At 38.1% G+C, this 13,226-nt stretch overlaps 1 protein-coding gene across 2 annotated transcripts; it reads right to left on the bottom strand.

Moving 5' to 3' along the window:
- Nucleotides 1–6,351: 6,351 nt before the first annotated feature.
- Nucleotides 6,352–13,219, bottom strand: LOC124306471 (uncharacterized). 2 transcript variants are annotated; one of them, XM_046767231.1, is made up of 7 exons: nt 12,449–13,219; nt 11,528–11,865; nt 11,245–11,385; nt 10,957–11,154; nt 10,654–10,833; nt 10,031–10,529; nt 6,352–9,844 (listed from the first exon to the last, which is right to left on the bottom strand). In XM_046767231.1, the coding sequence occupies exons 2-7, from the start codon at nt 11,732–11,734 to the stop codon at nt 9,144–9,146; spliced, it is 1,926 nt and encodes a 641-aa protein (XP_046623187.1). In that variant the 5' UTR covers nt 11,735–11,865; nt 12,449–13,219; the 3' UTR covers nt 6,352–9,143. The 2 variants fall into 2 exon arrangements, with proteins under 2 accessions (XP_046623187.1, XP_046623186.1); XM_046767230.1 differs by having other exon boundaries at nt 11,528–11,814.
- Nucleotides 13,220–13,226: the final 7 nt, after the last annotated feature.

The following is a 13,226-nucleotide window of genomic DNA, read 5'->3' as shown; positions in this document are numbered from 1 at the left end:
TCAAATTCGGATAAAGATTTCAACAGTTTTTGAACTTTGATTCGTATCGAAATAAGTTGCTTCAAATTATGTGAAGTATGAAGAAGCTGACGCGCTTGGTTTGGTGAAATTTCAGTAAACATTATACGCTTAAACTAGTTTTAAACATTCATGGAAGTCCCCATATTTCAGAATTCTGATTCAATATGGCGACCCCGCGTAGCCAAGGCTGTTTAAGGGCATTACAATGTTTCTCCGAAGAACGACATTCGGGCACATTAATAATCCGACGATTAACATCCAAACCTTATATATACATACCCATCAGATGTAAAAGGCCTCGAGGTCCGTTGAGATGCGAGCTGCTGCCGTTTCTGTGGCTTCTGCGGGATTCGAGTCAACCAGTAGGGTTATGATCTTCCACGTAGGTAGGTATATACGCGTCTTGAAACACGCTGGCCTATAAACCGGCAGCAACTGGACATGAATGTAGCCTATAAATAGTCCTGAATGGTGTATTTTTAGTAAGGCATATGCCATTCGAGAATGCCGTTGGTCTATTTCCGGCTTGTTATGATCCAGGAGGAATCTATTGAACGCTCGGAGGAATCCGATCTGATTCGCGGACACGCAGTCGACTCACCGCAAAAATTTGCTTGAATAAACTTTCGAATTCGTTCGTGTGGTATTAGTCATCTATTTTCAATCGACAAAACCCTAACATATCCTGCTCATCGTTACATCAGATCACTATTCCGGTTGTACGTAGGTATTTTAAACGCTAAAATAACGTGTGACGGATGCTTATACAGTAATTACAGACGATCGCGGGTCGCTCTACAAGGAGTGTCCGATTTGTTATCCGCAATCATCCAGCAGACGTGAAACTAAAAATTTCCACGTCAAATTTCTACAGGTGATAAAATTTTTCCAAAAAATCTTTCTGATGCATGATTGCGTCGCAAGAGATGACGGGACGTCGGAAAGAGGTCGCTATTACGATTTACAATCCTGTTCACCGAATTACTTTTCGCGAAAGCTGGTAATTAAGATTTGTAACGATATTAGGAAAACCCGTATAATTCACGCAAGAGTGAGCACTGTAGGCGTCATAATTGTTCTGTTTTTTACACTCCGGCGTTCAGGTTCACGAAAATGTCAACCGTTTATACCTGAAAACCCAGTTGTCAATACGAACTCGTTGCAATAAGTTCGTTTTGCATCACTCGTCAGCTACAAAACTGCTAAAATTGGATTGATAAAATTTCATACACCGATCCATACATGTGTATACACAGTAATTATCTATCGATAGAATGGTATGTTGCCTGCTACAGTTTAATGCGCATGCGCTCAAATTCGAGAGCATTTGTTTGTCAGGGTGACCAACAGTCATAAATTCAGATGTATGGAGGTAAGAGGTGAGGAGGACTATGTCCGCATACAGAAAGTGTCCATAAAATAGAGTACAATTGAGATGGCGTTGCTGCAGCAAAAGTTCCACAAAGCGCCAATCAGATTGTTACCCTTATTGTTTATGAGCGCCATTCTGGTGACTTGTTGAACCACTATTTGTCGCTTTTTTGGTGGACACTTTTCCAGTTGAAAGTCCATACGAGATACTTCTCCTTACTTACACTCTCTATATTAAGATGACAGGTCACCGCGATGTATGTAACCTTAAAAACTTTGACAGTTGTCGGTATTGAATGCAATTGCTAGTGACAACTGTCAAAATTTTTGAGGTTACGTTCATGATGGTTGGTCATCCTGACAATCAACTGCTCTCGGATTGTAGCGCATGCGCATTGAACCATAGAAGACGACGGACTATTCCGCCGATAGATAATCACTCTGTATAATACGTATAATATATAGGTAGGTATATACTTAGTCAGCTCATACATTCATTCAAGTATTTCCCTATATGCAATCACGTAATGATACCCTTGGTTGTTATTTAAATCGTATATGGATAATTGAAATCAGACTGTAGCGATATAATATCAGAGACGTGATGCGTGTACAACTGTAAGAATACTCGAGAAGCTATTCGCTGAGGCTTAAGATTAATCTCGCGCGATAGTTGATTGCTCCTCAATAAGTTTAGTGGTCCTTAAGAGAAACCGCTCCAAAATTGATATCGAAATATGTTACACAGAGTCAGCGGTAATTATATGTATCGAATACGGTATGCCGTTTCGTATAGCATCGACCTATATAAATTTCGTATCTATTTACATAATAAAATCTTATATCGCTTTCGGGATCGTCAGCTTATAAACTCCTGCGAATTGATAATCCATGGCCGTGCAGGAAAGAAAGGATAACAAAAGAAAAAGAAAAAGAAAAATAGAACAAAATAAGGAAAAAAGAAATTCAGGGACCTTCGAGCTACGTCATGTAAGAATAAATTGGGTTTACTGCATGCAGACGAGCGTGACATCACGTACCTTCTAACGTTTTAAACATATACCTATTCCGCCCAGCCGTCCTCATGAAATACAAATGAAACAGATGTACGCAATCGATTAAGATTAACGTGGGGTATATATAACGTGAGTAGAAACAAAATAAATAAAAAGTGACAAATAGTTCAAAGCATTACTCGTCGATTATAATCTTTCGCCAACATCGCAGATTCCTTGGAATACCTTCTCGTCTGTTTTTCAATAGCTGTAAAGCATTTATTTTTTGACCACCACTACTTTTCGCACTTTGAATAGATCAGTAAATGACTCACGATCATCGACGTAGTTACGTTGTTATCCCGAAAATAGAACATGTCTACTATTTTTAAGAAAATTGGACACGTTCAAACATGTGTGTAACGGTATACCTATATGGGTATGTAGGTGTTTAATAATTGTGCCTAAAAACATCCTGCCGCCTCTTAATTGCTCACTGCATGCGTGTATAATTAGCTTGAGGATTTCTTTCAAGCGATGCCCTTAACACGCTTCCACGAGCTTTAACTAACTGCCGAAACTCTCACAAATAGGCCGTTGCCAAAGGTGAGAGAAAGAGAAGAAAACACAAAAAGTGAGTAATATCTGTAACCGGCTGAGGATTGTCAATATATTTACCGTACTTTTTTACACCAACCAAAAATAGTATCGTTTCGATGATCCTTTTGTCATTTCTACCCATATACGTCAAAACGTGGCGCATTATAATTCTCACATCAGCCGCTTTCTCAGCTAATTAGCATAATTAACCATATTACAGCCGTTACGTGCAATGGACGTCAAAAAATTGATTAGTTGAGACCTAAGCTCATTATAACTGTGCCTTGAAGATTTCATACGCGCAAATACAATCTTTTTTTTTTTTTATCCCACTTTTTATTCTCTCTGAGAAACAGACAGAAACAGATTACCTACATCTTTTATTTAACAATCCCTGATGTATACACTTCGGTACTTATAGTCATCCGCGTGGGATGTCCAGTCCTGGCTTTAAGGGTAAAAAAAAATTGTTCAACATCATACCAGCTACGCTCGTCTACATATTATATACACATCAAGGCCCCTATTTTTAAACGTGATCTCAAGTTTTTATAGATTTTAATGTTGACTGAGCTTAGACGACACTTCTATTCTTTATTTATTATTTCTTCATGAAACGGTGACCATCCTCTCGTCAACCTTCCAGGATCCACGGACGGTGGAAATAAACCTCGCGCAGCGTGGCACGCGACACGGATCTCCAATTAGCTGGGAATCCCTTAGTTTCGAATGTGTGTTGTTGATAATCGACGTGGTGACGTACCTACTGGGAATCTGCATGTTCCCTCGTCCGTAACGGATATAATGGTGTCATCTTTTTACTGTGTCCTGGTACCGCCAACCGTGTGCCTCGCCATGCACTACAGGGCAAAAATCACATAACGGTCATGTTTGCACAGTAATTAAATTTTACAATTTACAGACGTCGTATAGACGGCTGCAGTTGTCTACTGTATACTAAACTTATCAATCTGACGTAATATTACTGTACTAGCAAAGAGAGGAATTGAAGAACGTCATTTTTCACGAGGCTGAAGTTAGTAACGTTAATGTATCGAAACGTTGAAACAAAAATTACTATTTCGTACCTTTAGAATACCTGAAGAAGTTGAATTTACGAAATCTGAACTTGCCGATGCTGTATTAACAGTTTACTATATTCCAAGCAATCTTAAAGTTGCAAAATAAGGACTTTTTTCAAAGATGCATCGTTACAACAACGTTACAAACTTCAGACTGATCATTTTTCAGTCCCACGCGGAGATGAATGGCGTCGCAAATTATCTCCCGTGACTTAATGATCGAACTATTTGATTCACGAGGCGTAACATTAGATCACGGACAATCATATACTTAGTTCCCAGAAATTTGTTCACGGTGTTGGACAATTCACAATTCGAACCGATTTCCGGAGATTACGTCACCTGTTACAATTTATGTACGTATATAATATACTTGTCGACCTTGCCATATTATATACTCGAGGATTAGAACATGTATAAGAAACTTAAATGTAATTTCCCTCCCAGAGTTTCGAAAATATTGTTTGCAACTTCAAGTAAGGAAAATTGTGAAATTCTGTAACCAAGTCGATAAAATTTGAGAAACATGTTGCATCTGTTGGAGTATAATCTTAGTCGCGTACAGGAGAAAGCCTTTAAATTGATGATGTGGTGGAAAGGGTGAATTTTCAAACTCTCTACAGACACTAAATTAGGATCTAAGGTCTTACCAACAGTTGATCTCATTTCTTACACGAACTGCTTTTTGTACACCGGCCGGGTAGGTACGTTTAACTGTAAGAGATGACGTCGGACAACTTCTGACGTTTGATTCCATGACACAGAGAATTCCGTTAATATGAAACGTAACGTGAAATTAAGGAATGAACGAATCGCAACAGCCATCATCCGCGCCGAGGCAATCTGCAATCTGGTATAATTGTACTTAAAGTAACGTGATTGATTCATTCTTCTCTGACGACGTATGATCACAATTATAAATACCATTCTATTGGCGTGACAAAACTTGGAGTTTAATCCTTTCAAAACGGTTGTTCATTCCAGTGTACATACGTTTGAAAAATTCACAATCAAAGTTTTAACCAACCGATTTTTTTTTTAAAGATGGCTTTGGCCAACAGTTTCAATACCCATTTGACAAAAATATATCGAAGACTGTCTCTTAATCAAGTATGTTTCCTAGTCGAAAAAGTGAAGCTAAAATATTAGAGAAAAACATATACGTATCCACTGTAAGGTACGCATGTACAACTTTTGGTATAGGTTTAGGAAAATTCTGGAAAAATTCAAACATCGTTGTTGAAAGATACAGAGTCGAAGCTCGTTAAATTTTTTTTTTCCCGCCATTCGTTTTGATTCAGTTCTAAAAGGGTTAAAATTGTTACGGATGATGGATACAGAATTTGACTGGTTGAAGTATATTAAAAATTTGCCTGAAATTTTTACTTTTCTTTGGTTCCTTAAGGAATTTTTCTTTTTCATTTCATTCTCCAACCGGTATTGGTCAGTTGACGACGTCCCGAAGTTCCTCGAGCTATGCGATCAGCGTTAGCAAATATTGCGAAACGTGTGGAGAGCGGGACTGATCTATGACTCACGATCGAGTGCGACCTAGTTTGGTGGGGTAGTTCTTGGTAAAATGAAGTCACCCGCTACCGGTAAACTACCTACCTGTCTGACTTATCCACCCCCTAACCAAACCCTGAAACACAATGGCTCACGCTCAAGGTGATAAGGCGATTCCGATGAAGGGTGGAGTGTAATCGTGAAACTGAAACCCGGGAAAAAGATTCCTAGTAGTATCAAAGTAATACGTAGTTCGTTCAGATGTGCAATCAACGAATTTGTCTAGAAAGTTTTGAAGGACGCATGAATTAACATGTGAATGTGAATTACAATACAGGATAGAATAGATTAAATTAATTTCTCACACTGTTACAAACAAATTGATACGACTTTTTGTTAACTTATCCAGACCATGGGGTGCTTAACGTAAACGTGGTTAGGGCAATATGGCGTCAAGATTTGGAGTCACCTGACCGTTTCAGGTACATATAGTTAGCAAATACAAAGGCATAAAAATTATTGTACAAGCTGTAGGACTTTCGTTAAGTGACATTACATTCCTCTAGAGTGAAACATGGGACTTAAAATCGCCTTTTCAACTAAATACGACACAGCAAATATGCTCTGTGGTATTATTTACTGCCACCAGATGGCGTCTTATTAATTTATGGGTCGAACAAGTAATCCACGTTCCCAAATCCATTGCGCACCATGAAGAAAATAACACGAAACAAATGGAAATAAAAAATAAAATAAATGTTATGATAGATATATCTCTTTAATAAATTCATTACAATGATATCGCGGGATGTAAATCGGATTTATGATAATGATAGTTTTCAAATAAGCGCATAACGTTGATAATTCAGTATAAATACAAATTTGTATACGGGGGATCACATGCGTATGTAGTCTATAATGATTAAATATTGAAATACAATCTAAATAAAATGTCTGCGGTATATATTACAATGAGAAAATATATAATTATTCGCTAACGTATTTGTAATACTACTACATATTATCACTATATAAATGTACGCATAATCATCTAAATGATAGTTATCGGTCGCAAATCGTTGTATTAATATTAATAAAAATAAAAATAATAATAATAATAATAATAATAATAACAATAATAATAAAAGTAACAATTGTCGCAATAATAATGCTAATAGAAATAATAATAATGATAATAATAATAATAACCTTCGTGCTACTTCGGTATAAACAGCCGTATATGTAGATATCATAATCGTAGTAAGTTATGCAAATCTACCTTATTATAATAACAATATCTATCGTGCATTCGTACCGTGTGTAAATCTCTCTGCGCCCCACCTGTCCATTTCAATAATGAACTTTCAGAATCGTGCTTACAATTAATATTTGACCCAAAAAAATTTTGTTCAAACATTCGATTTGATTTTTACTTGATTTTCGCAAATGGTGAGAGCTACAACTGACAGAATAAGCGTATTTTCGTATTATGTATATATTGTACACCGTACATACGTAGTTAAAACTGAATGAATCTTGTTGAAATCAGTACGTGACCAAGTCGCATACGATTAAACGCATTGGAAAAAAGAAATTAACTATCATCGCGTCATTTGTCGAGGAAAAAAATAATCGAATAAATTCAATAACGAGAGCGAACGTTTCATCTTTCTTCTTGCAAATTGCAAGTTTCGCGGGCCTCTGATATAGGTTCCAAAGTGTATCGTGGTGTGGTTTATAATGTATGAATTTGATCTTTTAATACGGGAAAAGACGCAATAATGTTAATAATAAAGATCATGCAAATGATAATAATAACAATAATAATTACGATGAATACATAGTTTTAAAGATGAGTAGTGCGCGGGAAATACATTGACAAATTTTTATTCAAAAATATTAGTTTTCTAACTCAATATAACAAATGTAACAATAGTAACACGTAATGAAAACAATACGTAACACGAGTGTTTCTATACGTATAGCAGACTGTCTAACTAATTTGCCCTTTTCGTGTTACATGTTTCGTATTTTATTCCCTTGAATCTCACGTTTATATGATTCAATCTTTTTGTGATACGGTATGATAAAAATGATTTATCAATTCAACGATTAACTTAATCATTTTCAACAATTCAATAAAATTTACTGTAGCGAAAACATATTCTGACTTTAGTGAAGAAAAATAATAATATAATTTCAGCACCCTAAAAGAAATTTCGTCTACCGGTTTAACGATCAAAATTCTGTTTTCGAATAACAGAATGACATTTTACCAGTACAAAAATACGCCCAACTAAACGATACCCGGTATGAAATCGTGGCTGACGCAGCAAATTCAACTAATCAATGGTAATTTCAAAAGAAACATACGTATATATATGTATAATATATACCTTTACAGATTCTGATTTACGAAAACGATTACATTACAAGAAACGAGCCTTTTGACGAATCCGTTGGAAAAATGATATTCATAATTGACGAGCTAAATGGAGAAACAGAAGACAAACTGTATAAGGAATATTCAGATTTTCCCCGTGATAGACCCGGAAAATTGAGAAATCAAAGTCACTCGAGGTTACTGTTATTGTGTCACTGGTAGATAGTATAATGTGTCTACCCATAAAGCGGCGCACAATCGAATTGTAGTACCGTCTTTTCTTTTTGTTAGAAGACCTAGATAAATAGGTTTGTTTTTCCCAATTTCCCGGTCGTACGGAGTTTCAAAAATTTCGCTTTTGAAAACTACAAACTCAATTTTATTTATAAACCGTATTTCTTTGGACAGGTGAACATTACGCCTCCTTCCCGAGGACTCGCTGAAATATCTGATTTAAACTCCAATTCAACGATAAAAAGTGCGTCTCAAATTGACCGATTTTTTGGCAGGTGATATGAGAATAATAATTTCAAAAGTCTATGATTCGGCGAATCAGAGTCCGAGATACGTATCTTAAGGCCACAAGAGGGCTTCATACCTTTTTCACGCCGAAACCAAAGGTTTTTTTTTTAGAATTCCGCTGCATTAAAATTAGCTACGATGTTCAGGTCCAACTAAGACCATGAATAATGTAAGAGAAATAGGCTGTCTCATCGCAATTATAAGAAAATATATCTTTCGCGTATAAAAAAACAAAATCAAAACCAAATTAACAATAATTACAATAAATACATCTGGGCGCAAGATATATTTCAAATTTTATAAAATTCATTACGACCGAATCGGCTTTTCTCCACACCACCGGTCTATGTTGTAATTAGTAACGTTTATCTAAAAATATAAACGTATGAGTATCGCTTTGCATCCTTCAAAAAAAAAAAAAAAAATTTTCAATATTCTTGTAGCACTTATTATACTATCGTCGGGCGGTAAATTCGAAAATCTCTGACTCGAAAAAGCGTCGAAAAATTTACAGTTTATTTGCACTTCTTACGAACAGAGCTGAAACAATTCCTTGATTTTCGTCAATCCAAAACCATAAATGGACTTATAATCAGCTTGCTACGTCTCCTTAAGCCATTTACTCAGTTGAAAGACGTCTTGTCTTGTTTACGATCGTTGTAGTTATTCTAAAAGGCCGGAACAAGGCTCGGATATTCTCTTCAGCCAATCGCTTGTTGAATCAGTCGTGTAAACGCATGGACCAATGCGAAGTCGCCTAGGTATAAAGTTTGTAAGAAAGGTCGGTGTGACATTTTGATTTTCCGACTGCATTGGATCTCTGTTTTCATCGCATGTATTACCAACTCCATTCGAATTATCCTCTTCGTCTGAGGAGCAGAGGTCGATAACCGTTACTATGTTCTCTATGGTCGATGATCTTTCTTCTTCTCTTCTAAGCTCAGGGGTTCGAATTATCGATAAACGACTCAAATTCTTTTCAAGACTCTCGTTCTCGTGCTGAGAACTGCTCCCGAGATTCTTAACTTCCGGTGATCTCAAAGGCTCGGTTGAATCTTGAGTCTCTTGTACCCGTGCAATGGGCGTCACTGTTGCTAACTCATCATCGTCGATGACAATGAGGTCGTTCACAACGCCAGCATATTTACGCTTGGCAGAAAGGGACGACGAGAAAGAACAACGCCGTTTAGATTTGGGTGCGGGACGTGGTCCACCGCCCCGTATTTGTCGAACGCGCTGTTTTGGGAGCTGGTATTTATCAAGGTTACTTTTCAACTCGTCGATCTGTCGAGGCGTTAGTAAAGTTATGGGTACGATAGCCTTGCGACATGCGACGCAGAGTATCTGCGATCGAATGCTTAATACTGAAATATAAAAAGGGTGGTCATTTGTCAATGATGCGTGATAAAATTTCATTTGTACTGTACACTAAAGACTGGGGCGTTCGTTTGTACACAGAAAGGGGCACAGACGTACATGCCGTTATTTTTCTAAGTTGAAACGTCTGTGCTCCTGTTAAATTATAAGGCTAGGCGTCGATCAATACGTACTAGGCTTGCCCCTCAAAGAATTGAACTTGTACTCGTGTACGTAGTCGTCTTGAGGAGGCTTGTCACGATTTGCTTTATGCGATACGATCCATCGGCTAGTATCCGTTATTCTGTCTAACCATCTCGGTCGAGAACCGTTGCTAAGCGGTGGAGCGATCAAGTATCGCTCTATCCTTTCAAGTCTTTCTTGTTGCGTTACTTCTGTCATGGTACGAGATTTTTTAGCCATCGCTATACCGGCGGGGGAGGAAAACGGAATCGTTGGACAACGTGCCAGGTTTACTGATCCCCTAATACGTCTAGAGCTTCGAACCGCCTCCGTTTTCGTCGTCGCTTCCGCGCAAGATTTTTTCGGTAAACGTTTCGAGTCGTTTGACGATAACGCGAAATATTCCAGGAACTGATTTTGCACCATTTGTGGTCCTGCCGATACCTCCGGCGTAACAGGCCGTGAATTGCCGCTGCTTTGTTCCTGTTCGCAGCACAATTTTTCATGTTCCTAAAATTTTCAAAACTGTTTAGTAACGAAATTCCAAATACTCTACCAAAAGGATTTAATTTGCATGGTTTTAGTTTTGTAATTTGACAATGGGCCAGAGACCAAATGAAAGATTATGATGTACCTTCATTTTCTTGAACTCATTGAACTCGGCGTCGCAGTTATCGCAGAGATATATGTCATCGCACAGAACTGGCTGAACCACAGTCTGTAGCTGCTGTTTCGTTTTGCTGGCTGGTCCAGAAACTCCGCTATTCCTCGGAAGCAGCAACCTTCGCGGACTCTCAATTTTTTTATCGTAATTCTGAAAACAACATTGAAAAAATACCAAAGTTTAGGATCATTCGAAGACAGTAAGGTGTAAGTATTGCACAAAAACATGCAAAATAATTTATGAAATAACTGTGATCAAGTAAATTGAGCGCACCATATTTTCATTTCGGAATGTGACAAGCAGCTTTCCAGTGCTTTTGTGGAAGAGGCTCGTAGTCGAGTCCCAATTATCAACATATTCTAGCTTGTCTCTCGGGTGTTGAGCGAGGTGGGAACAAAACCTCAGCAAATATTCGCTGCGGTGATAAGTATAGCAACGAAAAACCAGTTTCTTCAGGTTCCCCATCCAGCTCTGCAATGAAGAGAAACAGAAGAACGATCTGATTTCACGCCACAAGAAATTAAGGACCTGGCTCCCAACTACTTCGCTTTAAATAATTACCTCGTTTATCTTACGGGGCCGTACAAAGGGATTTGTGAATTTGATCTCCTTAGGCCACCATTGCGGTTCGCCAATCACCTTTGCAGTATCGTGCCCGAACGAGCACTGCACCATAAATGTTATGAAACGTTCCAGTTGAGGCTGCAAAACCATTGATTCATTATTTCATATCAGAAATTGTTAATTGAAAAGTCTGAATGTCTGAAGACAGAAACATGTTGAGCAATATCACTAATAATTCCTGGGTGCGAATCCTCCTAAATAACTTCAGAGTCCTAATTACCAAGGTGATTTTTTCCAGGGAAGTTGGGTACCCGTCCGCAAAAAGGAGTGGAAGATTCGAAATCATAGAACCATCCTCGATGCAACCGGCATCAGTTGGCTCCTTGCATTCAGTGGCAGCCATCATACTCTCGTCCAAATTGTTGGGGATTTGGTCGTGCCCGAGTTCTGCCCGATCCCCTGGCTCTTTCCCTGTTGTAAACCTCATCTTCCTCTTGCTACCATTCTAGTAGTTAGAACATTGGCTCCGCTGAGGTATTAGCCGCGTTTATGGCAGAGAACTTAGCTCTGCAAGTTGCCAATTCTTATGTAACATCGACGCAGTGTTCGGCATGGAAACTGTTGTGTGTATAATTCAAAGGTATTTCAGGTTTGGAGTAAAAAGAAAATTGGTTGAGGATTATTACATTCTTTATTTATTGACTATAAGGATAATAAATACACTACAAAAAAATGATTGACCAAAGTAGAGATTTACAGGACGTTTCACATGTTGGAAATAATTTCAGAGGATTTGGTCAACATGTGACAAATTTTAATCATTCGGGTCATGTTGAGAAAGTAGAAAGCGGGTTTTGCAGTTTCTGAAGCTCTCATAGAAGCTTGGTATGCATGATCAACAATTGATTGCAATGTTCAAAAGCTGTGCTCTATTTGCCTGGTCATATCTAGCGATGTATTTGCCATAAGTAAATATCGAAAATAATAACCTGCGTGGATTTGCAGGAAAAGATAAACAACCGTTAGGATGTTCCAAGTCAAACAATTTAGACGCAAATTACAAATGGATTAACGTTATCGCGATGCTGACGTCAGGGAAAAAATATTCACTTTTCTCGTTTAAAACTAGAGCTTCGAGGATAACGTTTCCATCGAAGTATGACCAAGTGTCAGTTAGTAGTCAAGTATGCACATATATTACCTTTGTGTTCCAAGCTGTCGCTATATCAACGGTTAGCCTCCTCTATATAGAGAGTGTTTTGTTTTGCTCCGGTTTTTCCCCCACACTTTATAGGCCTTTGCGAGGTTTCGAAAGCAAATTGGTTCTTATCATCGCCCCGCGCTGCGCGCACACGATCTTCCTTCTTTCTTTATTATTTTTTTCCATATATTTAACGCGTTACACACCCCCTGCTAGTCGAACTATTATAGTCAAAGGACAGGCGATCGGTGGTTGGTGGTAATACCCGCCAACTAAAAAATGGCGTCGGATCATAAGCTCTGAGCAGGATTGTGGTTTGACATACTGCAGTTGACACTGATTCAACTATCGCTATTTATCCCTAATCGTCAACCCAGTTCACAAATATTCAATTTTCAAAATATTTATGAAAATCTATAAGGAACACACAATCAATTAATCTCCACTTCAGTGTTGTTATTTCCATTTACTATTAACAATCTCAAGATGGGTGGACAGTAGCATTTCTCCAATTATGACGCACAGCCGCAAACTATAGAGTACACAGATCATTGTTCTAATATTTTTTTTCTAACGCTACTAGCGTCACCAATCGGCTCGCAGCTATGGCTTTCCCGTTGGGACTTCCCCGTTAAATTCCCTTCTCCATCACCACTATTCCCATGGCCATTGTTTATTACCCGCCATTACTCGCGTTTTCGCAGTCTAGCCAACGTATTGAAATTACACGAATATTTTAGTCATATGGAATCATGAAACGCAAATAACAAAGCGAAAA

Source organism: Neodiprion virginianus, chromosome 5, assembly GCF_021901495.1.
Source record: "Neodiprion virginianus isolate iyNeoVirg1 chromosome 5, iyNeoVirg1.1, whole genome shotgun sequence".
NCBI classification, from domain to species: domain Eukaryota; kingdom Metazoa; phylum Arthropoda; class Insecta; order Hymenoptera; family Diprionidae; genus Neodiprion; species Neodiprion virginianus.
This window is presented reverse-complemented; position numbering and strand designations above follow the sequence as displayed.

Coding starts and splice junctions, on each gene's coding strand:
- LOC124306471 (XM_046767231.1), bottom strand. CDS start 11,734: ATGAGGTTTACAACAGGGAAAGAGCCAGGGGATCGGGCAGAACTCGGG. Junction 11,386..11,527: donor CCCTGGAAAAAATCACCTTG/GTAATTAGGACT, acceptor ATGGTTTTGCAG/CCTCAACTGGAACGTTTCAT. Junction 11,155..11,244: donor GGCCCCGTAAGATAAACGAG/GTAATTATTTAA, acceptor TCTTCATTGCAG/AGCTGGATGGGGAACCTGAA.